The sequence below is a fragment of the Trachemys scripta genome, chromosome 17, assembly GCF_013100865.1.
Source record: "Trachemys scripta elegans isolate TJP31775 chromosome 17, CAS_Tse_1.0, whole genome shotgun sequence".
In the NCBI taxonomy this organism is placed as follows: domain Eukaryota; kingdom Metazoa; phylum Chordata; order Testudines; family Emydidae; genus Trachemys; species Trachemys scripta.
The window spans coordinates 340,352-367,273 of record NC_048314.1 but is presented as its reverse complement, the minus strand read 5'-3'; the positions used below and the strand labels follow the sequence as shown (position 1 = coordinate 367,273).

At 48.0% G+C, this 26,922-nt stretch overlaps 2 protein-coding genes across 10 annotated transcripts in view; both read left to right on the top strand.

Annotated features, from left to right (window-relative positions):
- Nucleotides 1-241: 241 nt before the first annotated feature.
- LOC117889547 (zinc finger protein 883-like) lies at nt 242-13,326 on the top strand. 5 transcript variants are annotated; one of them, XM_034793916.1, is made up of 4 exons: nt 242-1,236; nt 2,288-2,449; nt 4,267-4,321; nt 11,194-13,326. In XM_034793916.1, exon 4 carries the CDS (start codon nt 11,205-11,207, stop codon nt 12,801-12,803), a length of 1,599 nt encoding a protein of 532 aa, XP_034649807.1. In that variant the 5' UTR covers nt 242-1,236; nt 2,288-2,449; nt 4,267-4,321; nt 11,194-11,204; the 3' UTR covers nt 12,804-13,326. The 5 variants fall into 5 exon arrangements, with proteins under 5 accessions (XP_034649807.1, XP_034649806.1, XP_034649805.1 ...); XM_034793915.1 differs by having other exon boundaries at nt 2,197-2,449; XM_034793914.1 differs by having other exon boundaries at nt 2,186-2,449; nt 11,197-13,326.
- A 5,227-nt stretch (nt 13,327-18,553) lies between these two features.
- Nucleotides 18,554-26,922, top strand: part of AKAP8L (A-kinase anchoring protein 8 like) — a 42,081-nt gene continuing 33,712 nt past the window's right edge. For 2 of the 5 annotated variants that reach the window (XM_034793502.1, XM_034793498.1), the window contains exon 1: nt 18,554-18,668. In XM_034793502.1, coding sequence (XP_034649393.1) covers nt 18,656-18,668 — 13 coding nt within the window. In that variant the 5' untranslated portion in view covers nt 18,554-18,655. Of the gene's footprint in view, nt 18,669-23,290; nt 23,312-26,922 lie in introns of those variants that run through there. The other 3 variants (XM_034793503.1, XM_034793499.1, XM_034793501.1) reach the window with 2 other exon arrangements.

The following is a 26,922-nucleotide window of genomic DNA, read 5'->3' as shown; positions in this document are numbered from 1 at the left end:
GCAGGGTAATGCTGGCTCCCGGAGTCAATGATTGGAGTGGCCTACCAGATCACCGAGGCAGATAACACCAGAGGGGAACGTCAGAGGAACATTTCTAACTTATTCAGAGATCACAACTTTAACTGACCCACTCTCCCATGATACCAGACAGTATCTTTAGGTTAAACATGATGTTTCTCATCTTTCTAGAAAACTAACTTTAATAGAAGCAATGGCATCTGGTAGTTGGGAAATAAAATAATTGAAACAAATCAATCTTTGCAGACGACTTTCTTAACAAAAAAAAAAGGTCCATATCTGACATGCTAGGAAAAGGATTTGGACTGACAAATTACCCCAGAGGAACAGGGGTTGATCTGGGAAAGAGCAGCAACTGTAGCATGATACAAGAAAATGTCTTTAAGATACTGCTTCAGTGGTACTTCACGTCGGTCAGATTAAAAATAGAGATTGAATGGGGATAAATGTTGGAAAAACCATGATGAAAGAGGAGGTTGTATGTATGTAGGGTGGAACATTGGGATACAATTTGTAATAAATATCCAACAATTTGTGAAGTTTGATTATGAAAGATCCTCTGATAATCCTTCTAGCAAAAATGGTCACACAAACAGAATGCAGAATTAATCTCTCATCTGCTAGTAGCTGCTAAGATACTGCTAGCCTCCCATCAGGAAAATAAATAGTCCAAATCTAGAGAACTGGTTCAAAAAATGTGGCAGATTATGGAAAAATTAATGCACCAATTATATACTCAGCAAAACAGACAAAGGACACTTAGATATTTGGTTACCATTTATTCAATACTCAAAGTACATTCTCCGGCAAAATACCAGTGCACCTGTCCAATTTTTTTGAATATTACTATTTGATAGACAGGCCTGGCTTGTTCAATATGTGCAATCAGAGATTTCACTGTCTGTGATAAAATCATAGAACCCGCGTTCTGTGGGTATTGGAAAGAGACTTGCTCTGTCAGTGGTAGCACCCTGTGAAATGGAGAGAGCTGATTTATTGTATGACTAGGTTGTTCTAAAGAAGAGCTCACTGTTGTAATGACTGTTTTGTCTCCAACGTTTACATGGCAGAGATTTGTAAACCTGTTAAACCTTCCTAAATAAATAGTTAGAGAAGATTGTGAGTGGCCGAGGAGGGAACATCTGTCCCTACAGTGGCGCTGCTATCAAAGGGCCTGGGAGAAGCTCTGTTCAGCACCTTGGAGTCTACAGGCAGAAGGTAAAATTCATTGGTCAGGGTTCCCTCCCCACTCTGAACTCGGGGGTACAGATGTGGGGACCCGCATGAAAAAAACCCCTAAGCTTATTTCTACCAGCTTAGGTTTAAAACTTCCCCAAGGCACAAATTCCTTCCCCGCCCTTAGTATCGCTCTCACTGTCAAGTGATTTAAACAAACATTCAGGGAGGGCCACTTGGAGCCCTACCTCCCCCCAAATAGCCCCCCAAGCTCCTACATCCCCTTTCCTGGGCTGGCTTGAGAATAATATCCTAACCAATTGGTTACAAAGTGAGCACAGATCAACCGCCTGGGTCTTTAGGACACTGAAAAACAATCAGGTTCTTAAAAGAAGTTTATTTAAAATAAATAAATAAAAGAATCACCTCTGTAAAATCAAAATGGAAGATAACTTACAGGGTAATCAGATTCAAAACACAGAGGATTTCCCCTCTAGGCAAAACTTTAAAGTTACAAAACCAGGGTTAAACCTTCCTCTTAGCACAGGGAAAATTCACATGCTAAAACAAAAGATAATCTAACGCATTTCCTTGCTATTGCTTACTATTTCTGTAATATTGGATGCTTAGTTCAGATATGGCTTAGGGAGATGTATCTTCCCTGCCCTGGTTCCTCGCTGACTCGGAGAGAACAAAGGAACACAAAACAAAAACCTTCCCCCACAGATTTGAAAGTAACTTCTCCCCTTATTGGTCCTTTTTGGTCAGGTGCCAGCCAGGTTATCTGAGCTTCTTAACCCTTTACAGGTAAAGGAGGGATTTTATGCTACCCTTAGCTGTATGTTTATGACAACACTAATGAAGCCACCCTGAGGAAGTGCTTAATCTACCTCCCCTGCCCCCTCCACACATGCATGGGGCTAATCCCTGGGGTCACTGAGCAAACTATCCTTCTGGGAATTGTCACTTACGGGGGTCTCTCCTTGGCCAGGAGACTCGCAGCACTTGGAACCCTGTCCCTGGAAGCACAGCACTGTTCCTCGCATGCAGAAAAGGAAATTGGAACGAATGTGGATTTGTCCCTATTCCACAGCTAGCATGGAAGAGTGCATCAAAGGGTAGAGCACAAGTCAGAGGTGCAGGGATCCCAAACTCACAAGACTCAACGCTCTTGTCAACCCATGCCACCTACCTGCAGAAATCAAGAAAGCTTCCAACACCTCCATCTCCAGACAGGAGTGCACCTCCTTTCCTGGTAAGTGCCCAGAACACATCCCTCAGGTAAGGAGGACAGTGCAGATCCTGGATCTAGAACCAGACAGAGAAACATCAGACTAATACAAAGCCCTTATATCTGAGTGAGACCCTAACTCACCAGTCTCCCTGATGCTGTAGAAGAGCTTGGGGGTGGGGATCTGCCACTCTGTGGATTTCCCGGGGGAGAGGTGTCTGGGATCCACCACTTAGCAGATCTCTCTCTAGGAGGCCAGAAGAATCTCTGAAGCACTGCTCTCAGTCTGTTTCCAGTTGAAAGACCATGGAAACCTGGCCAGTAAACACCCATCGGGGATGCTGTCTGTTCAGCTGGTCCTGCCTCAGCACAGGGGGCTGGACATGATGAATTCTCAAAGTCCTTTCAGCCTGACATTGCTGTAATTCAGGATCAAGAACAATCTTCAGGACAAGGAAGGTCCTAGACTCAGGATAATGGGGCCATTCAGATCATATCTGCTATATAATAAACCACAGGACTTTCCCATGGCTTCAGTTTATATTGTATTATTAAAAGCTATAGTGCATTGTCCTCATCTTTGGCTGGGAGGGAGCCTGGGCCATTATAGCAGGGATAAGGAAGAGACAAGAGAAAACAGCGGGGGCAAATCAAATCAGTATCTTAGATGTATGTATACTAATGCGAGAAGTATGGGGAATAAGCAGAAAGAACTTGAAATGCTAGTTAATAAACAGCTGTGCCATAGCTGGTATCATAGAGACTTGGTGGGATAATACTTGGTATAGAAGGGTACAGCTTGATCAGGAAGGACAGGCAAGGATAAAAGGCAGGAGATGTTGCCTTATATATTTAAAATGTATTCACTTGGACTGAGGTTGTGATGGAAATAGGAGACAGACCTGTTGAAAGCCTCTGGGTAAGGATAAAGGGTAAAAAAAACAAGGGTGATGTCATGGTAGGGGTCTACTACAGACCACCTAACCCGGAAGAAGAGGTGGATGAGGCACTTTTTAAACAACTAGCAAAATCATCCAAAGCATAGGACTTGGTGATTTTGGGAGACTTCAACTCCAGACATCTCTTGAGGGGAAAAAACACAGCAGGGCACAGATTATCCAACAAGTTCTTGGAATGTATTGGAGACAATTTTTTTTATTTCAGAAGGTGGAGAAACCTACCAGGGGAGAGGCTGTTCTAGATTTGATTTTGATCCATAGAGAGGAAGTGGTTGAGAATTTGTAAGTGGAAGGTAGCTTGGGTGAAAGTGATCATGAAATGGCAGAGTTCGTGATTCTAAGGAATGGTAGGAGGGAAAACAGCACAATAAAGATAATGGATTTCAAGAAGGCAGACTTCAACAAATTCAGGGAATTGATAGGGAAGATCCCAGGAGAAGCAAGTCTAAGGGGAAAAACAGTTCAAGAGAGTTGGCAGATTTTTCAGAGAGACATTATTAAGGGCACAAGAGCAAAGTATTCCGCTGTGTAGGAAAGATAGGAAGTATGGCAAAAGACGACCCTTGCTTAACCAGGAGATCTTCAATGACCTGAAACACAAAAGAGAGTTCTACAAAAAATGGAAACTAGGTCAAATTACGAAGGGTGAATATAAACAAATAACACAAGTATATAGGCCAAGGCACAAAATGAGATTCAACTAGCTAATAACAAGTAAAGGGTAACAAGAAAACATTCTACAAATATATTAAAAACAAGAGGAAGATCAAGGACAGGGTAGGCCCATTGCTCAATGAGGTGGTGGTGGTGGCGGGGGGAGACAATAACTGAACATGTGGAAATGGCAGAAGTGCTAAATTACTTTTTTGTTTCTGTTTTCAGCAAGAAGGTTGGTGGTGATTGGACGTCTAACATAGTGAATGCCAGTGAAAATGAGGTAGGATCACAGGCTAAATTAGGGAAAGAACAAGTTTAAAAATTACTTAAGTTAGATGTCTTCAAGTCACTGGGGCCTGATGAAATGCATCCTAGAATACTCAAGGAGCTGACTGTAGAGATATCTGAGCCACTAGCAATTATCTTCGAAAAGTCATAGAAGAGGGGTGAGATTTCAGAGGACTGGAAAAGGGCAAATCTAGTCCCAATCTATAAAAAGGGAAATAAGGACAACCTGGGGCATTACAGATCAGTCAGCTCAACTTCAGTACAGTAACTCCTCATTTTATGTCATCCCGCTTAATGTTGTTGTTTCAATGTTACGTCCCTGCTCAATTAGGGAACGTGCTCGTTTAAAGTTGTGCAATGCTCCCTTATAACGGTATTTGGCTGCCTGCTTGTAAGATTCTGTGGAAGAGGAGCGACTTTACAAGGGAGAATTGCACAAGTTCCGCTTCTCCGCTTCCTCCCCTTCCCTCCCAGATAGTCCTAAGCGCCGCCAAACAACTGTTTGGTGGCACTTAGGACTTTGGGGGGCGGGGGGAGGGATGTGGCGTGCTCCGGAGAGGAGGTGGAGTGGGGGTTGGGAAGAGGTGGGCCTGCAGTGGAGCGGGGAAAGGAAGAGGTGGGCATAGAGCATTCCCGGCAAAATCTGAGCCTGTTCTTCTCCGGGGAAGCTGCTGCAAAGGTGCTTCTTAGTGTCCTTGCCTGCAGTGGGCTGTGCCTGTGTGGGGTAAGCCAGGGGCACTTCCCAACCACAGTACAGTACTGTACAGTATATAATGCCTTTTGTCTGCCCCCCAAAAATTGGTAAAATTGGATTCGTTTAACATTGTTTCACTTAAAATTGCATTTTTCAGGAACATAACTACAACGTTAAGTGAGGACTTACTGTACCTGGAAAGATAATGGAGCAAATAAGCAATCGTTTTCAAACTCCTAGTAGATAATGTGATAAGTAACAATCTGCATTGGTTTGTCAAGAACAAATCATGTCAAGCCAACCTAATAGTTTTCTTTGACAGGTTAACAAGCCTTGTGGTTAGGGGGAAAGTGGTAAATGTGGTATATCTTGACTTTAGAAAGACTTCTGATACTGTCTCATAAACAAACTAGGGAAATACAACCTGCTTGTAAGATTCTGTGGTCCCCAAACTTTTTTTACCTCACACTCCCCTCTTACCCCTGTCCTTATCTCTTTCCCCCCTCCTCTCCCCGCCAACGGGGCGGGGGGTTGGGGCTGGGGCTGGAAGCAGGGCCACAAGCGGAGCTCTGGCTGGGGGCAGAGCTGTGGCCGGGCCAGGGAGTGAGGCCAGGACTGCAGCTGTGGACAGGGCCATGGCTTGGGGGGCAGGGCCAGGAGGAAAGCCACAGCTGTGGCTGGAGCAGAGCTGGGGGCAGAGCAAGGCTTGGTGGCGCTCCCTCCCTATTTCCCCCTTGGAGTAAAGAGGCACAGAATGATTACTGCCCTTTATCAATAAAACCAAGTGCTATGTGGTTCTTATTTTGTTCCCCAAACTGCAACAGAAGCCCAAACAAAATAAACATGCCTACATCATGCCCTGGAGCTTCCCACTGAAGCACCTTCACAGCATCTTCAAGTTCACACACGACCCTTCTCCCTATCAATCCTGCTACCAATGGGTCTTGTGGGCCCACTAAAAAACTCAAGCCCATCTCTGCCACCCTGCCTTCCTCGGGGCCCCCAACCCAACCAGTTATAATTATTTCCCCTACCCCAACTCAGGGACTGAGTCAAAGGGTAAAAGGTGATTTGTGAATGGCACCCCACAAGTCAACCTCCCCACTACACAACACTCTTCCCTCCCTCCCATCCCCCAATCTGTTCTTTCTCTGTTCAAAGAACCATCCCAGCCCCAAAAATAGTTCCCCCAATTCTCTTTCCCTCTGGAAAACCAATTCCTGTCACCACACAATAGACTCCAAAAATCAGTTTCCCACACTCCCACGCCCACAACAGAATAGCCTCTCCTTCCCAACAGCCAATGATCGCCATGATCAGTTCTGTCTCCCCCCTCCCGTAGAGTTGTCTCAGTGACACCAGTTGTCACAAGTCTTGCAATATTTGGTGTTTTTTCCCCCCAAAGCCCCAGCTTCTGGAGTCACAAGACTGAGTGAGAACAGCAGCACCCTTTATTTAAAAAAAAAATGTGGCCTGCTCGACACCTAGGACTTAGGTCAACCTAGTTACTTCACGCAGGGCTGTGAAAAATGTTGCGGTCTGTGTGACGTAGTTAGATCAACCTAACCACCACTGTAGACTCCGGTAGGTCGATGGAAGAATAGACTGTCATTGACCTTGCTACTGGCTCTTAAGGGTGGGGATTTACTACAGTGATGGAGAAACACCTTCCATTGTTGTAGTGTCTACATTACAGCAGCAGGGGTGCAGTGCTTGTAGTATAGACACACCCTAAGTCTCCAGCTCTTCATGTTGAGGAGTAATGCTTAAAAATGTGACCCAAGTGTAACCTTAAAGGCTGAGAGAGCAGAGAAAATGAAGCCAAAATTGTATTACTTAATCATGATTTTTCAACCAGAAGCATGTGGGGTTTTTTGAGGTCTGACTCATAATTTTTGAACACGTGGGGTTGTCAACACTGCAATCTCCCCTTCCCCAAACTCAAATCTCTGGATATGTCAATTCTGTCCCCTAATCCCTAGATCAGTGCTCCCATACTCAGTATTGTTCCCCTCCTTCCCCCAAAACAAGAATGAGTCAAGGTGGATGAGGTAATATCTTTTATTGGACCAACTTCTGTAGTTGAAACAGACGAGCTTTGGAGTTTTTGCAGAGCTCTTGTTCAGATCTGGGAAAGGTGCTCAGGGCTGGTCTACACTGAAAACTTATGTCAGCATAGCTCTCTCTCTCAAGGGTGTGAAAAATCCACCCCCGAGAGACGTGTGCGCAGGTTTCCCTTGAGGATGAGGACTGAGAGCTCAGATATGGAGTGGTCACTTTGTGAAAAGTGCTCACCTGTGGGAGACAGGGTGTTTTTGTCTTTTATCATTTGGCTGTGGGAGTTCATTCGAGAGTGTAGTGTCTGTCGGGTTTCACCCACATAGCTGTTATTGGGGCAGTAAGTGAACAGCCCACCCTCCTCTGCTTTGTCCCTAGCCACCATGCAAGTGGCCCAGACACCACAACTTGTTCCCATCTCTTGACCAGAGGCTAGGACATTGCAGGCAGGGGCAGGTGTGAGGCATCCAGCACCCAGATCTGTGTAAGGGAGAATCCCTTCCAAGACTCGAGCCAGCAGGAGCAGCTGCAGCACCAGGGACTTTTAAGCACTGATGTTATCACAGGGGCTGCTCCAGTTCTAAACATTCTCATCCCTCTGCTGATTGGCTGCTGGCTCTAAACCCTTCTCTCATGCTGTCACTCTACCTGCTCCCCTCAATGCTCCTTCCCCCTTAGTTCACCCCTGCCTGCCTTAGTGCCTCCCTCAGCCAGCCACCCCTGCCCTGTCAGACATTTAATGTAGATAAATAAAAATAGAGCAAAAAATACCCAATACTNGGCTCTGATTCCACCAAGATTTATGCAAATGCTCAATATGGGAAGTTTTGGCAGGATCTGGGTCTTCACTTGTAAGCTCTCCAAAGCACAGACTATCTCAACAGCTGCCAAATTTGGTACCGCTCCATGTGCAACATTTTATAAGTTATGTCACTGGTTAATTTGCATGCAATCATAAATTCCATCTTAATGCTAAATCCCTACAGTTTTTAACAATGTATTTGTCATATAAGACAGGAGAGGAAGGACACAAATTTCCAGAGCACAATATCAGCTTTTACTTTTAAAAACATTTCTAGTCTTTGTGGCTGGGAGAAAAGCTGGATTCCCCCTCCACCCCCTTACGGAATGAGAAATGCTGCAGTGGGGAAGGCGTAACTAAATGTTTTTTTTGGGGGGGGGGAGGGGGGAGGAGGAAACACACCCAACAACAGCCCTGAACTCTAAATACTACCTAAAGCCATCTTTTTTAAAAGTCAACCACACATTCCAAAATCAATAGATTATTTCAAAAACCTAGTTATTCTTAAACTAATCATCCTGGGGTTTTTACTTGCCTCCCTAAGTCTTTAGGGGGTCACGTTTTGACACTGGTGACTTCTGTTGCTCTTCTTCAAGCCCCAGCTCTGGAGTCCAGTGATCACAGAGAAATCTCAGCTTTTACTTTAACGAGAGCGAGTGTCTGGCCCTGGCATTCACTGACAAGTGCTGGAGAACCAGCCCTACGCGCACCCTTAAAGGCTCAAGCAGCGAGGGAAAGCCCCCAGTATTGCTACTGTGATAAAGCAGTGGGATTGCTGGCCCGGGCTGTGATGGGCAAGTGCCCCAGGCTGCCCTGCGGAAACGGGGATTGGACCGGCCCCCTACGCAGCTGGGAATGGGAGTGATACAACCACACAGCGGCCAAGTCCTCCATCGGCTAGAGAGGCTCAGAAGTGCCCTGTGCGGGGGGGAGCATGTTAACAAGAGCCTTCACCTGAAGTGGGGCCAGGCTGAGGGGCTCTCTGCACTGCCTGCACAGGGTGAGTTGGGGGGTACACTGCCCTGCAGGGACCCCCAACCCAACCAGCCCCAGGTCAACACAGGGGTGCACTGCCCTGCAAGGACCCCCAAACCAGCCAGCCCCAGGGCAGGGTGCAGGTGCAGTGCCATGCAGGGACCCCCCAACCCAGCCAGCCCCAGGGCAGCGAGAGGGAATGCACTGCCCTGCAGGGACCCCAACCCCAGCCAGTTTCAGGGCAGCAAAGGGGGGTGCACCACCCTGCAGGGACCCACAACCCAGCCAGCCCCAGGGCAGCATGGGGGTGCATGCCCCGCAGAGACCCCCAACCTAGCCAGCCCCAGGGCAGTGAGGGGGTTGCACCACCCTATAGGAACCACCCCCAACCCAGCTAGCATGGGGGTTGCACTGCCCTGCAACACCAGGAGTGATATGGGAGTGCACAGCCTAGCCAGGTCCCACAACTCAGCCAACTCCAAGGCAGCATGGGGGAAGGGTGGGGGAAATGTACAGTCCAGCAGGGGTCTCCCCTGCAACCCAGTCAACTAGCTGTATGGGAGAATGGCGGCCGTGCGGGGTGGGGAATGCACAGCCCAGCCGGGTTACCCCACCACAACCCAGCCAAGTTACCCCACCACAACCCAGCCAACTCCAGGGCCACAATGGCAGGAACATGCACAGCCCAGCAGGGTCTCCCAATCTAGTTCTGGGGGTGCACAGCCCAGCCTGTCACCCCATTCTGCCTTGTAAGCCAGTCAGTCAGCTCACTCCATGGCAGCACAGGGAGAGGTAATATTGAAACAAGATCAAGAATAAACTCTTCCTTGATGCCTTTGTTAAAATCCTGTGTTTTTTTGTTTTTTTTAAATCCACCCACTGAATATTGGGGGGGGGGGGGGAAATAGAGGAATTTGCAAGAAAGTTTTGCTCTTGAATCTTTAAGAGCACTCATGTTACAGGGGCTCTGGGACTTGTAGTATCTATAGCTTGTGGGTTGACAGGCTGAGAGCAAGGCCTGCTCAGATTAGAAGGCTATAAAAGCCAAGCCACTGTAGTAATGGGAGAAGGAGTTCTTTTATGGGGTGATCTGGAGGGGAGCAGCTCTGGCTTTATCAATCCCAGCTGGATTTTTGGTGGTAGTCCCTCACTTCATCTATGCTCTCTGTTTCACTCCAGCTGCTCATCGGCTCTCCTTGTCTCTCCTCTCCAGACATGTTTGGGCAACACAGTGCTTGGTCTGTTTGTGTAGGAGGTTCAAGTTACACCTCCATCACCAGGAGTACAGTTGTGCCTCAGTTTCCCCCCTCAGTGACTGTTATCCCCAACTACAAGTATTCAAAAAGTGTCAGCTTCTCTCCCCTCTGCTCCCCACCTCCCCCCAAAAATACCATGAGTGACTTAAAAAACCTGAGCTTTAAGAAAACAAAACCGGGTTTATCTGCCTTCTTGGTTTTGAGCCTTCAGGCTGCACACAAGCAGTTTACAAGCAGTTCTTTGTAGCCAGGAGCGCAGGAAACCTCTCTGAAGAATTAAAGCTGAGATTCTCATGCAATCTCTTAATTCTAGCCAGGAGGGCTTTAAGGCAAACATGAAATATCCCACAATAGAGGTTACTGGAGTTGGCAATATTGTATCACACACACACACACCCCCTCAGCTAGAGTTCCAAAGTAGCCTGACTTCCCAGGTCCTGGTTTTATTAATGGCCCAAAATATTCCAATACTTGGCATAGGACACCCTCCCCCAGTTCCAGCCACACTTTATCCTTATGCTACTAGACTACAGTCTGCAGACAGTTCAGCCTCCCTTGGTTCACAGCTGGCCTTCCACCTCTCAGCTACAGAGGCTCCCTTTAGCCCTCCCACTGGACTCTGATGAGAGTCCTTTCACTTCGCTGAGCTACAGGGAACTCCTAGCTTTCTCATCAGTGTATGGTCATCGTTCCAGACAGCTTCCTTCTCCAAGCTCTTGCCAGAAAAGACCTAACAGCCACAGCTACCCACCCCATAAAAGATTCCTTTCTCTACTGCTAGAGCAGCTTGGCTTTTATCTCTGTCTAATCCCAGCAGGCCTTGCTTTCAGCCTACCACAACTGAGGCCTCGGCCCAACAATTCCCAGAATGCTTGGCTTTAAAGAGACAGAGGCCCTGTAATAAGCATGCCCTTAAAGGACCAGTGCGCTCTGTTAGGTCCAACAGTAAACCTTTTTTGCAAATTCCCCTTTCCAATTCCCCCGCCCCCACCCCCCCCCCAAATTCTTGTGTTGCAGTTCCTCTTTCCTCCCAACCCAGGGGGCAAGTGAGTGATTGCCTGGATTCTCTTTTATTTCAGCAGATGGGATCATGAGTGAGAAGGAGGCGGAGAGCCCTCTGCAGGGAGGTCCTGAGGAAGAGGGTAGACCCAAAGGGAACATCCCCCAGGAAGTTGGCTCAGACAGTCCTGGCGGGTCGGAGTTGCTGGGGGGAAACAACAGAGAGCAGCAGCCCCTGGGCAGATCCCCGCTCTGGGGGAGAGGGCTCCAATTCAAAGAGAAACGCTACAACTGCACTGACTGTAACAAGAGCTTCAGCCAGAGCTCCCACCTCATCCGGCACCAGGGCACCCACACTGGCGAGCGCCCCTACAAGTGCTCTGACTGTGGGAAGAGCTTCACCCAGAACTCCAACCTCGCCCAGCACCAGCGGGTGCACACAGGCGAGCGCCCCTACCAGTGCCTTGACTGCGACAAAAGCTTCACCCAAAGCTCCCACCTGACGGAGCACCAGCGCGTGCACCAGGGTGTCAAGCCCTACAAGTGCACCAACTGCAACAAGAGCTTCAGCCAGAGCTCCCACCTCCTGCGGCATCAGGGCACCCACACGGGCGAGCGCCCCTACAAGTGCCCCGACTGCGGGAAGAGCTTCAGCCAGAACTCCAACCTGGTGCAGCACCAGCGCATCCACACGGGTGAGCGCCCCTACAAGTGCGGAGAGTGCGGGAAGAGCTTCAGCTGGAGCTCCAACCTCATCGAGCACCAGCGCGTGCACACGGGCGAGCGGCCAGACAAGTGCCCCGACTGCGGGAAGAGCTTCACCCGCAGCTCTGCGCTCATCCAACACCGGCGCATCCACAAGGGGCTGAGGCCCTACAAGTGCACACAGTGCGGGAAGAGCTTCAACAAGAGCTCCCACCTCATCCGGCACCAGGGCACCCATGCCGCTGGAGAGCTGCCCTGCACGTGCGCCAGTTGTGGGAAGAGCTTCACCCGGAGCATCCAGCAGAGGCCACGGCCACACCACTGTGCTGAGTGTGAGACACGCTTCTCCCGCATTGCTGGCAGCCAGCCGCGAGCTGATGTGGCAGTGAAGCCCTACAAGTGCGGGGAATGTGGTAGGAGCTTCGGGCGCAGCTCATATCTGGTGCAGCACCAGCGTATCCACACGGGCGACAGACCCTACAAGTGCGGGGACTGCGGGAAGGGCTTCGGGGTCAGTGCCCACCTCACCCGGCACCAGCTCAGCCATGCAGGTGACCGGCCCTACCGATGTCCCCAGTGTGGAAAGACCTTTGGGGAGAGCACAAAGCTGTTGAGCCACCGGCTGAGCCATGCGGGTGAGCGCCCCTACCAGTGCCCTGACTGCAAGAAGAGCTTCTGCAAAAGCTCCCACCTGGTCAGCCACCAGCGCACCCACACTGGAGAGCGGCCCTACCACTGCACCATCTGTGGCAAGAGCTTCTGCCAGAGCTCCCACCTCATCCGACACCAGGGCACCCACACGGGGGAGCGCCCCTACAAGTGCTCCGACTGCGAGAAGAGCTTCACCCAGAGCTCCAACCTCGCCCAACACCAGCGCATCCACACAGGGGAGCGCCCCTACCAATGCACTGACTGCGGGAAGAGCTTCAGCTGGAGCTCCAACCTCATAGAGCACCAGAGAACCCACCTAGCACAGAAACCCTGAACATGGGGCTGGCCAACGTGTCTGTTTGCTGAGCAAGCTCCCAACATTGCAATAAACAGCATGGGGCCAGCAGGACACTTAATAGGGGGAGAAATTACTGAGTGTACAATGCTGAAGACTAGAAACCTTCCCCAGGAGTTAGACTTCACACTGCCAGCGGCGGCTGCCCGCCCCAGCCTCGCCTGTTGCAAGATCCGGGAGATGATCCCACTTGCCACAGGAGCTAAGGAACCTGTAATAAGGCAAGTCTAAGGGGGTCTAACTTATGCATTCTTTCAACCTCATATGGACAGGCTGTCTACATAGACACTGGCAGACAGAGTGCAGGCCATTTCAGTCCCATGGGCAGCTCCCCTAGCATTTGTTTCTTCTTTTTGTCTGTTCTGGCCAAACTCCATCCCAGGATTTTAATTCCTGTTGGACATCTAGATTCTATTCCCATTTTTTTTAAATTTGCTTTTAATACTATATTTCCTGTTGTATTGCAGTCTCTCCCCATATGAAATAAAACCTGTCCAGCATACCCATTTTCCATCCTAGTGTCCCATTTCAGATGCTGTGTCTTATAACAGTTGTGTGGCTGTCTAGCCTCCAGCTGTGATTTATTAAGGGTTCTCCCATCAGTGTTCCCACAAAAGTTTTTCTTGTGATCATTGAAGATGCAGCTGCTCTTTTCAGGGGGCAATGTTTAGTCTAAGGTCCCAAGGCATTTGCTCATACACTGGCTTTACAGCTCTTTCCATCCCACCTTGTCAAGGCTAGAATGTTGTTCTTAAAATTTCCTCCATTTCATAGATTCTAAGGCCAGAAGGGACGATTGTGATTATCTAGTCTGACCTCCTGTTTAACACAAGCCATACAACTTCCCTGAAATAATTCCTCCAGCACAGCTTTTAGAAAAACATCCAGTCTTGATTTAAAAATCATCAGTGATGGAGAATCTACCACAACCCTCAGTAAACTATTAATTTTCTCTCTCTCTCTTAAAAATTCATGCATTATTTCCAGTCTGAATTTGTCTTGCTTCAAGTTCCAGACATTGGATGGTGTTAGACCTTTCTCTGATAGATTGTAGAGCCCATTAATAAATAGTTCCCCATATAGGTACTTATAGATTGTAATCAAGTCACCCCTTAACCTTCTCTTTGTTAAGCTAAATAGATTGCAGTCCTTGAGTCTATCACTATAAGGCATCCGAAGAAGTGAGGTTTTAACTCACGAAAGCTTAGGCCCAAATAAATCTGTTAGTCTTTAAGGTGCCACCAGACTCCTTGTTGTTTCACTATAAGGCAGCGGCTCTCAAACTTTGGTGCCGGTGACATCTTTCACATAGCAAGCCTCAGAGTGCGACCCCACTTATAAATTAAAAACACCTTTTTATATATTTACACCATTATAAATACTGGTGGCAAAGTGGGGTGTGGGGTGGAGGCTAACAGCTTGTGACCCCCATGTAATAACCTCGCGACCCCCTGAAGGGTCCTGAACCCAGTTTGAGAACGCCTGCTATAAGGCATGTTTTCTAATCCTTTAATCATTCTTGTGGTTCTTCTTTGAACCCTTTCCAGTTTATCAATATCCTTCTTGAATTGTGGGCACCTGAACTGGACATGGTATTCCACTAGTTTTTTGCAATGATGGGTGGTGACAGGCATTAGCATTTTAATCACTGTGTCATCTAAACCTGAAGCCGGTGTACACTGGTGCTGCCACTATTGGAGCTGCACTGGAAGTAGTAAGTGCAACTCATTTTAAGAAAACAATCATAGAATTGTAGGGATGGAAAGGACCTCTACAGGTCATCTAAGTATACTTAGACCACCTCAGGCAGGTGTTTGTCTAACCTTTTCTTAAAATTCCATAACCTTCCTCAGTAACCTGTTCATAGAATCATAGAATATCAGGGTTCGAAGAGACCTCAGGAGGTCATCTAGTCCAACCCCCTCAAAGCAGGACCAATTCCCAACTAAATCATCCCAGCCAGGGCTTTGTCAAGCCTGACCTTAAAAACCTCTAAGGAAGGAGATTCCAGCACCTCCCTAGGTAACCCATTCCAGTGCTTCACCACCTTCCTAGTGAAAAAGTTTTTCCTAATATCCAACCTAAACCTCCCCCACTGCAACTTGAGACCATTACTCCTTGTTCGGTCATCTGGTATCACTGAGAACAGTCTAGATCCAGCCTCTTTGGAACCCCCTTTCAGGTAGTTGAAAGCAGCTATCAAATCCCCTCTCATTCTTGTCTTTTGCAGACTAAACAATCTCAATTCCCTCAGCCTCTCCTCATAACTCATGTGCTCCAGCCCCCTAATCATTTGTCCACTTCTAAAGACTGGACAGAGTCAGAGCCAACTGAGACCTCCCGAGGAGCAGGTGCCTCCCATGTCTTATATACAACACTCCTACTAATAGACCCCAGAATGACATTGGTCTTTTTTGCAACAGCATCGCATTCTTCACCCATAATCATTGATTAAAAGTCTCCAAGTGATACAGAATCCACCCCATCTGGGGGCTAATTATTCTAATGGTTAATCCACCTCCCAATTAGACATTTGCATTTTTTTCTAGCACGAATTTGTCTAGCTTTAGCTCCCAGCTATTGCATTTCAGCCTGCCCTCTTCTGTCAGAAATATCCCCCTGGATGTGCTTATAGACGGTGATCAAGTCACCCTTACCTTTGATAAGTTACATAAACTGAGCTTCTTCAGTCTCTCACTTTCCACCTTCTTCCTCCTACGCAACATCCCTCTGCTTATAAATGAGCTCTCTGAGACTATGCCTTCACTCAGGCCAACTCCTCTGGAGTTAGTCTAGCTTGAGTGAGAGCAGCTACAGTATGAAATAAAATTGGAGCTGTAGAGTGATTGGATTACTGCACAGAGTGATCGGGTAGGTCTATATGGGAGCTGGAGGTGTAATTTCCAGCTCAAGTAGACATACCCACACTAGTTCATGGTAAAAATAGCAATGTACAGTAACTCCTCACTTATCGTGGTAGTTATGTTCCTGAAAAATGCAACTTTATGCCAAATTATGTTAAGTGAATCCAATTTCCCAATAAGAATTAATGTAAATGGGGGGGTTAGGTTCCAGGGAAATTTTTTTCACCAGACAAAAGACGTTATATACAGTATAAGTTTTAAACAAACAGTTTAATATTGTACACAGCAGTGAATGAGTGTGAAGCTTGTTTGAGGTGGTGGAGTAAGAGGGTGGACTATTTCCCAGGGAATGCCTTGCTGCTAAATGATGAACTAGCACTCGGCTGAGCCCTCAAGGGTTAATATGCTGNCACAGAGTCAAAAGCAGGGGGACACCAAGAAGAGAACGCTAGCCAGCACCCACTGCTCCTTAAGGCATCCAAGGAACCAATGGATATGGCCCAGAGGAACTCTGCCCGGAGACGTAACTTCAGGGACAATCGGAAATAGGTCCCAGTCACAGACCACTTGCACATCTAGCTTTCTCCTCCTGGTATGGCTGATGCCAGGAGGAGGTTGATGTGAGGAGGTCTCGCGTCTTCGTGGGGTCACAGGTGGGGTATGCATATATCAGGAGATGAGGGGGAAGGTGTGGTTAGAATATGAGGAGGTTCTGGAAGAGCCAGAAAAGGGGCTGCAACCTGGTACGCTCAAGGTAGATGTTTGCCAAGATCTCCCCCTCAACGCCAAAGGAGCAAGTGTCAGGGGCGGTGGTGAAGCACACATGCTCAGGGCTATGTGAAAGAGCTGCCAATTAATATGCCGGGCGGGCAGCAGGACCAGGATAGAATACAGACTGGCCCACCGGCATTCCTCACCTTCCATGGGTGGTAGGAGGTCCCGGGTGTTGGGGCAAGACACGAGGGTAAGAAAGTGATGGCTATGGAGCAGCTGTTTCCTGGGTGCAGTTCACAGGTCACGCAGCCTGCTCAGGTGATGCAGCCAGGGAGGCTTCCAGGGACAGGGACCTGATGGTGAGGTCTGGAGGACGAGAAGTGAGGGGTGGACAGAGAACACCTTCCCATAGGGCCCGCTCGAGGAAAGCACAAGAGACAGGTACTAAGGCTGCCCTCACCTCCTGGAGCATACACTGGGGCATGCAAGAGGCGGAGAGCCCCATGTACGGGCGGAGAGTCCAGGGGTCGACCCAGTCCCTCCGGTTCTAGTCTCCTGGATCTCCAATCCTGGTGATACCAGTCAGGACCAACCTCCAGTGCACCAAGGGGGACTCCACCACCTGTAATAAGGCAAGTTATGCATTCTTTCAACCTCATATGGACAGGCTGTCTACATAGACACTGGCAGACAGAATGCAGGAGGAAGGTGTGTGCCAAGCAGCGTAGCTGCAGCTGCATGTGCAGAGTTCTAGTTAGCCACCTCGAGTACAATCCCATCTGAAACCTTGGGTATGTATGTAGGGCAGCTAACCTGCCTGCTACAGCTACACCGCTGTTTTTACCATGCTAGCTCAATCAGAGCACGGGTTGCCTGCCACCTGTGCAGGATTGTCCATTTCTTGAAGTAGCTGTCCTGGGAAATCTGTAAGTCTTCCCAAGACATTGAAAGTCCTGTTTTTTGTCATTCTCGATCCCCGGCTCTCGGCCTGCCTTTCCCTTCAGGTTACCCCTCTGAACAAGGAGCCACCCTTGGTCTGGTCTCTGGATGAGTCTCTGCCCTGTGGTGGGAGGGAGCATGGCCCACCTCAGAATGGGGAGGTGGGCATTGCCTGCAGGGGAGGCCAAGGCCCAGGCTAAGGAGACAGGCATTCTCAGACCTAGAATGAGGGGGGATGAAGGCCCATTGATGGCTCGGTGGGGGAACACGGGACTGGGCCCAGGTATGCAGGGCCCACAGCTGGCTTGGCAGGGGAAAGTGGAGCCAGGTCTGGGCCAGCAGGGCCTATCAATGGCTTGGTGAGGGAACGTAGGTCGGTTTGGGTAGGTGGGGCCCACTGATGGCTTTGTGGAGGAAATTGGAGCCGCGGCCTGGTCTGCAGGACCCATCTCTGACTTTGTGGGGGACCAGGTGGCAGGGCCCCACTCAGCAAGGCCCATTGATGGCTAAGGGGAGGAAGACGGGGCCGTAGCCGGGACGCAGGCCGCTCCTCAGCCGCGTGTGAAGCGCAGCGAGCCGCACCGAGCCTCCCCAGCCCCGCTGCGGTGCCCCCCCCAGCACAGCCCCCGTCCCTGCTCGTGCGGGTTCAGCTGCCGCCCGGGGGATCCCAGGCCCGCGCCAGGGCAGAGGCCTCAGTGTGCAGCAGCTGCACGTTCCGCTAACTCCGCTGTGTCCCGCGCCGCCCCCCTCGGGGGCCGCCCTGGGCACGGCCAGGCTCCAGCCGGCTGCGCCCCACGGCTCGGGCGCCCGGCTCGGGCCTCGGGCAGCCTGGTGGGGCGAGCCCCCGGGACAGGGCCCGGATCGCAGCCCGGCACGGAGGCTTTGACAGCTGCATTGCCCCATGTCCCTGCGGAGCCACCATAGGCCAGCCTGGGTTTGGGCCTCGCCCCAAGAAGCACGTCAACCCCCCGCCGAGCTGCCATCGGTCCGTCCGTGTACACCCAGGCCAACCTAGCCTGCCTACTTCTGACCAACCAGAGAGCAGGATATCGCCGTGACCCTGCCTCCTGATCGACAGTTCTCTTACCCAATCGCCCGTCCTTGCGGTGGCGTGTAATGGCTGACAAATATCTTGACCAATGAGCTGTTAAAATCTTTTCGATTGACGTTAATGCCCGCCTTTCGCAGGCGGGTGGGCGGAGCAGCGCGTCCAATGCGGTCGGGAGGCGGGGCTGGGCAGCTGCCGTTACCGTCTGTCGCAGGAGGCAGCCGCGGGCTGGGGGTGAGGTGAGAGTGGGACGTGGAGCCGCTGTCATGAGCTACTCAGGTGAGCGGCTGCCGGGGCCGGGCCCTCGGGGCGGGGGCCGGCCGGGTGCAAGATGGCGGCTGCCCCCGTTTGTGAGGGAGGTTCGGCGCTGCCCCCCCCCTCCTCTCCCGTCCCTCCCGGCGGCCTGCGGGGCCTGCTCCGAGCTCCCCCCCCCGGCGCCCTGGGGCGGGCCTGGAGGTGGGCGAAGGGCTGCATGGCATGGCCTGGGGGCTGGCACTGGCCCTGACCCCCTGCTGCATGGCACAGCATGGGGATCAGCACTGGCTCCGACCCTCTGGTGCATGGCATAATATGGGGCCTGCAGGGGGACTGGTAGGGAGCCTGCTGGGGTGTTGGTGCTGACCCTGTCCCCCTACTGCACAGCATTACAGGGGGCCTACTACTTCCCATACACACATTATCCCCACCACACAGTGTGTTCTGCAGCTTGGGGTTTGTGTGTCTAGCACTGACACACAGTACCATACATACCTCATCCACGTTGTGTAGTACTCTGTGGGGAGAGCTGGCACTCACGACTCCACACACATGCGCACACACCACACAACAGAATTGCTTGGGGCCTGCCGCATACACCACCAACCATCCTGCATTACATGGGTTTTGGACATATGGGAAGATATACAAGGGGAGGGGGATAGACACACCACCCACAGCATTTCACAGGCTCTGGGGGGATTTAATAACCAGGAGGCGGCATTGGCAGTACTATTCTGCTATACATAACATTGAATTGGCCTCTGGTGAGTGGGTATAATAACTAGAGGAGGAGCTGGCGTGGTTTCCCCCTGTATGCAGCATTGCATTGGTGTGAGTATGTGTGTAATAAATGATGAGGGAGGGGGAAACCCAGCACTGATAATAAATATTCTCTGTCACTGCATCGTCTTGGCAATGGTGGAAGAAATTTACACTGCTTCCTCGCATACACTCACCATTGCTTGAAGGAATGGGGTATATAATAAGGGTGGAGAAGGTGATGGTGATATCTTCTCTCCTTTCCCCCTCACACCATTGCGTGGGCTTTGGGGGGCATGTAATAAGCAAGGAGAAGAAGTTGGCACCAATATCCCTGGCTGATGAGCTGGGGGGGCAATAAGCAGGGTAAAGCTGGCACAGATTCTTCTCTTCCTCCTGCATCTTTCAACTGATGAGCTCAAGAGAGAGAAATTGAGATTTATACCCAGCCAGGGTGACCAGGCACATGGGATTCTGCATATGAGAGGGGGCATCAGTCCCTGCTTCTCCTACCCTTGGTTGAAACAAAGGAAAGGGTAGTTCAAGATTGTGTAGTTGAAGTTGTCCTGTACAGTCTCAGGGCTTAGGCTGGGAGCCCAGAATTTGTAGCTTTGCTGCTTTTTGCTATAGGTTTGAGATTTTTTTTCTTCCTCAGTGTGGTTGCAATTAACTGCCCTTATGTGCTGGGTTACATGTTTTGTATTAAATAAAATGAGAGAGGTTGGGGGGGAGGCAGGGAAGGTACTAACCTTAGTGATGTTGGGTCTGTAACAGAGAACTCAGATTCAATAATACTGTACTGCTAAAAGACTATAATCTAGTTATGAAATTTGCCTTATATACTCAGTTGTATTGGGAATGTTCAAAATGTTACCTTCCAGTACAATATGTGCAATTTGGACAAATTAATATTGTAATTGGGTTTGTAACTCCTGCATTGCTTGACACTTTTGTGTCTAAATATAAGGGGTTTGTCACCACTTATCAAGGCGATCTCTCGCTTATCAAGACCCATACCTCAATTGTGCACTGTTTAGCTGGCCACCGGATTGCTCTCTTTCTTCCCCAAAGTGGCAGCCTGTTCAGTGCTGTGCATGTATAGCAATGATTCTCAACCTTAGGGTTATGGAACTGCTATCATTTTCTACAGACTCAAGGCTTAATGTAAAAACTGTTTCCGTTTGTTATGGTTTCGAAGGACCTTCTGAATACAAATTGCTCCAGTTATTCGATTTATTGAATCTATCTCGTAGGTGAAAGTTGTACTTTGTTCATAACCTTTTTCCATAAGAATTTTTGCTTGATGTATTTTTAAATATGAAATGATTGAGTTCACATGCATTGACTGTAAAAACTGATTTCAGTCATTCATAACATAGCTAGAGGATCATAGAAATTGTTGCTTCTGTATGTCAAGCTCATAACATGCACCTCCAGCTCATTGTATCGCTCTTTCTCCCCCACGAGTTCCCTGAATGCCACCCACGCATCCCCCTCTATTTTAGTCTCTGCAACCCACCCTCAAACTGGGGGTTCTGTGTGTGTCCCTCTGGCTGCCCTCCCCTCTCCACCATGTGTGAAAGAACTTGCAAAAAGCAAACTGCTCACTCTTTTCATTGTTGAAACAGCACAAAAGGTTCTGGGATGTGGTATTATAGACGAAGTGGTTGGTTTGGGGGGTCATCAGTGAATAAAAGTTAAGAATTCCTATTAAGTAGTATGGTAAAGAGCTTTGATGTGGTGTATATTGGAAAGAACTATAGAATTTTTGCTTTTCTGTTATACAGTTTGTAGGGAAAGTCTTATTTTTGTGCTTCTAGGTAGAAATAGGGTAAAAGCGATGTGAAGCATGTAGCTCTCCTCAAAACAAGAATGCATTTTATATTGGTAGAGAGAGGTTTTCAGGATGTACTCCTTGACTGCAATCTTGTAGGCTGTTGTAAAGTGCAGATTAATTAGCTCTTACTATTTGCAAGAATCTAGTAAATGGTTGGACTACTAATAGATTCGAAACTTGAACAAAAATATATTGCTGGATTTCTCAGTTTCCATTTTTGTGGAATTTGAAGCATTAATCTGAAGCATTAATCTGAGATCTGTTTTAACCCTTGTATGGATTATAGGATTACTTCTTGAGGAGGAGGTGGGGGTCGCGATAGAACATAGTAATGACTCAATATACATATATTTTTATCATTGTTCACCTAGAAGACACATTTATGTGGTGACAAGGATCAGCGGGGTAGCTGTGTTAGTCTGGATCTGTAAAAAGCGACGAAGAGTCCTGTGGCACCTTATAGACTAACAGACGTATTGGAGCATAAGCTTTCGTGAGTGAATACCCACTTCATCAGATGCATGTAGTGGAAATTTCCAGAGGCAGGTATAAATATGCAGGCAAGAATCAGTCTAGAGATAACGAGGTTAGTTCAATCAGGGAGGATGAGGCCCTCTTCTAGCAGTTGAGGTGTGAACACCAAGGGAGGAGAAACTGCTTTTGTAATTGGCTAGCCATTCACAGTCTTTGTTTAATCCTGAGCTAATGGTGTCAAATTTGCAAATGAACTGAAGTTTACCAGTTTCTCTTTGAAGTCTGGTACTGAAGTTTGTTTGCTGCAGATTGGCTACCTTTAAATCTGCTATTGTGTGTCCAGGGAGGTTTTTGTATATTGCCATTCCTAATATTTGACTTGTGTTCATTTATCCTTTTATGTAGGGGTAGGCAACCTATGGCATGTGTGCCGAAGGCGGCACACGAGCTGATTTTCAGCGGCACTCACGCTGCCCGGGTCCTGGCCATCATTCTGGGGGGCTCTGCATTTTAATTTAATTTTACTGCTTAAACATTTTTTTAAAAACTTTATTTACTTTACATACAATAATAGTTTAGTTATATATTATAGACTTATAGAAAGAGACCTTCTAAAAACATTAAAATGTATTACTGGCACGCAAAACCTTAAATCAGAGTGAATAAATGAAGACTCGGCACACCACTTCTGAAAGGTTGCCGATCCCTGATGTAGGGATTGTCCAGTTTGGCCGATGTACATAGCAGTGATGGCACATGATGGCGTATATTACATTGGTGGACGTGCAGGTGAATGAACCAGTGATGTTGTGTCTGATCTGGTTAGGTCCTGTGATAGTGTCACTGGTGTAAACATGTGGGCAGAGTTGGCATCGAGGTTTGTTGCATGGATTGGTTCCTGAGTTAGTTACTATGGTGCGGTGTGTGGTTGCTGGTGAGAATATGCTTAAGGTTGGTGGGTTGTCTGTGGCTGAGGACTGGCCTGCCTCCCAAGGCCTGTGAAAGCGAGGGATTGTTGTCCAGGATGGGTTGTAGATCACTGATGATGCGTTGGAGAAGTTTTAGCTGAGGACTAGGTGATGGGCAGTGGAGTTCTGTTGGTTTCTTTCTTGGGTTTGTCTTGCAGCAGGAGGCTTCTGGGTACGCGTCTGGCTCTGTTGATTTGTTTCCTTATTTCCTCATGTGGGTATCGTAGTTTTGAGAATGCTTGGCGAAGATCTTATAGGTGTTGGTTTCTGTCTGAGGGGTTGGAGCAAATGCAGTTGTACCTCAGCACTTGGCTGTAGACGATGGATCGTGTGGTGTGTCCGGGATGGAAGCTGGAGGCATGAAGGTAAGCATAGTGGTTGGTGGGTTTTCGGTATAGGGTGGTGTTAACGTGACCGTCACTTATTTGTACCATGGTGTCTAGGAAGTGGACCTCCTGTGTAGATTGGTCCAGACTGAGGTTGATGGTGAGATGGAAGCTGTTGAAAACGTGGTGGAATTCTTCCAGAGTCTCCTTCCCATGGGTCCAGATGATGAAGATGCCATCAATGTAGCGTAGATAGAGAAGGGGCGTGAGTGGACGAGAGCTGAGGAAGCGTTGTTCCAGGTCAGTCATAAAAATGTTGGCATATTGTGGGGCCATGCGGGTGCCCATAGCGGTGCCACTGGTCTGGAGGTATATATTGTCACCAAATCTGAAATAATTGTGCATGAGGATAAAGTCACAGAGCTCAGCAACCAGTTGTGCTGTGGCATCATCAGGGATACTGTTCCTGACAGCTTGTATTCCATCTGTGTGTGGGATGTTTGTGTAGAGAGCCTCTACATCCATGGTGGCTAGGATGGTGTTTTCTGGAAGATCACCAATGCATTGTAGTTTTCTCAGGAAATCAGTGGTGTCACGGAGATAGCTGGGGGTGCTGGTGGCGTAGGGTCTGAGTAGAGAGTCCACATATCCAGATTGGTTATACTGATAATCTATTTCAAACTATAGCTCATAGAGGGATCATTCTGGCATGGGGTACTCTCCAGGCTTTTTAATATATTAATATTTTTTAATTCTCAACGCTTCCGGGGACCAAAAAAACCCCACCATTGTTAAATGTTGAGGGAATTACTTGCCATTCACAAATGAGACGTGATTTTGGTCTACAAAAGATCCTGGTTCCTTTCAGTTTGGTGTCCAAAGCCTGAATTGTTCTAATGTGATAATTACTCCCAAATGAGAGAGCCTTCGAAGATGTACTCAGCTTCATTATAGAGACAAACTAAAGCTCCATAAAAAAGAGCCAGGAGACTAGTAGCTCTTAGGGTATGTCTACACCGCAATAAAACACCTGCGGCTGGCCTGTGTCAGCTGACATAAGCTCGCGGGGTTCAGGCTGCAAGGGCTATAAAATTGTAATGTAGATGTCCAGGCTTGGGCTGGAGCCTGGGCTCTGGGATCCTGAGTGTAGACATACCCTAAGAGAACATGTGCACTCATTTGCTTTGCTATAACAGGTTCCTACAAAGAGCCTATGTTTTAATTTGGAACACATGATGAATGCTCTTGGTCTCAGTCCAGCCATCAGTGCAAAGCAAAAGGTGGCTAGGCATGAGCTCAAAATGAGTAGCCAGAAGAACTGAATTGCTTCTTAGAAGGAGTTACTGACATATGAGGGCAGAGGTCTATTGGTTGGAGCCCAGGGAAGAAACCCATGGTAGAAAGGAAATAGTGGATGAGTTTTGCTCTGTCCTTCTAGGTGGGGTAGTTTCTTTATATTGAAAACAGCATGGAGAGGCCTAATATTGAAGGTGTATATAATATACATAATATTTAGATAATATACACGCCTTTTGGAGAAGACTTAAAACCAAGGCCTTGATCGTTTGTGGTCATTTAAATGTTGCTGCACATTTTGCCGAGGAAAGGGGATTAACTGTAGTATGTTGGCTAAATTCCAATTTAGCTAATTTTAATTTTTCTTACTTAAATTGCCCAAGGAGTCCAGTAGGATAACTTATTCTTCCCTTTCCTTCTCTAAAGGCTTAGGTAACCCTTTCCATGCACAGATCTCAAAGTGCTGCAATGGATCGTCACAACAATCATGTACTTGAATCCCCTTTTTACCCCAGCTGTCCATCCAGACTGTGGTTGAGATCTGGCAGTGGAAACCTGGTATTGAATGAATATAGAGACTGAAACATGCTGAATCCCTATCTAGAACTTGTCCATGATAGCTTCTGAATGAAAAGAAATTGCTTGCCTCACAATGGGGCAGAATTCCCAGGCTGAGAAGTCCCATTCTTTTCATGCAATGGAATAAAGAGAGTATCCAGCAATGGATGTTGGTGCCCTCTTGGAATGGATTCCGTCTAGTGTCCTGATTATAGTACTCTCTGTGGATCTAATTCTGCTCCTCTGGAAGTCTTTGGTAGTCTTCTCTTGTACTTTAAGTGCAGTTGGATCAGGGTTTCTGTCATCCAGGATAAGACTATAAGGAGCAATTAGCTCTCAGAAGGTGGGCTGTTCAGATTCCTGAGGTTTCCAGCATACCTGAGATGTCATCTCTTGTTGAGCTGTGAGATGCAAGAATAAACCCGGGGAGGTGAATCTGGAACAAGAAAACCCCATTTTCAGCTACCAGACATGGAAACACATGGGATGGGTCGACCTGAGGGAGGAGAGGAAGATGGAGAGTTTAGAAGCAGCGGATCAGTGGCAGGAAGTGTTAATTGCGTTCATGTAAACCAAATATGCATGCAGCTGAGACTAGGTTTCTGCTTAGGGTGACCAGATGTCCTGTTTTTAAAGGGACAGTCCCATTTTTTGGGACTTTTTTCTTATATAGGCGCCTGTTACCCCCCAACCCCCTTTCCCATTTTTTCACAGTTGCTATCTGGTAACCCTGTTTCTGCTCAACCATCAGAAATATGACAAGGGGGCGAAAAGACCCCCTGGAAGCACCTTGTATGTCTTGGATTCTCTGCCACACATACCAAAGGGATATTTCCCTTTCTTGATTGCCTCTATTTATTTTTCTTCTTTTCGGGCCATCTTACTTGGGGCATGTGCTCAACAAGTGAAATCTGATGAGAAATAAAACTTCAAACCTTGCTCCTCATCCTGCCGACCTCTTGTAGAGAGGAAATAGCTTATTTTAATAAGTCTGGATTTGGAAACCTCTTTGCTTTACTCTTCTATGTGGAAACAGTGACACTAAAAGAAAGGCTTCGGGGTTTGTTGTTTTGTTTTCAATGTCTTTTATTTATTTGGTTTATTCCAAGTGAAGCTCTAACAGAAGTAAAATGAATCTACAAAAAGTCAGTTTCAGGCTTTTTTCCTCATTTTTCAGGAGAGGGTGGGAGGGAGAAAGGGGACTTTATCATGCAGGGTTTTCCCAAATCAAGTCCAGTGAATCTCATACGTGAGCTCCTCTCAAATGAAAAGCAAGTACACTTGTTTTTCCGACCCCCGAGAGAGTGCTGGGCTATGCTTGTAATGGGTGGAACTTCCCCCGCAGCCACATTAGAGGAGGCAATGTTTGGGTCGATGGTTAGGAGGGCAAAATGAATATGACAGAGAAGCTCAGTAGACCCCACACCAGCATCACAGCCCTTTCGACTAAACAACACTGCCTCCTGTTCGTAGCATAGCTGCAGTGGAGTATTGCAAAGATATTGATTTCCCAGGGCAGCTGCAGGAACTGGAATTGCAAAGTGGGTCAGGAGTATTATAAAGCACCCGATGAAAATTGCAACCGTCTAAGAAATACCAAGACAAACATAAGCCATGATCGTGAAAAGGAGGAGAAATGGTGGAAACCCGTACAGCATGGACAGCAGCCAAAAATATAGTGAGTGGGTAGAGGGAACCCTTATAAATTGGAAGATAGACACATAGGGACAAATTCAGACCTGATGCAAGCAAATATAGTTCCATTGGGTCAAGGGACTTTTAACAATGCTTAACCCTGCCACTTGTTTTCCAGTTACAAAAGACATGGACATTTTCTGAAATCTTTGTCCATATGACTCCTCTTCCCATCAAGAAGAGGCAAGATAAGGGGAATTGCAAGCAAAAACATAATGTACCACATTCTGATCTCGTTTACACTGGTGGTGTAACTCTGAAGTAACTGACTTCATTCAAGTCATTCCAGATTTACACTGAGATCAGAATCAAGCTCAATAGTTTGTTTTTTTTAGACTCTGAAAAATGTGCTTTATTGCAGT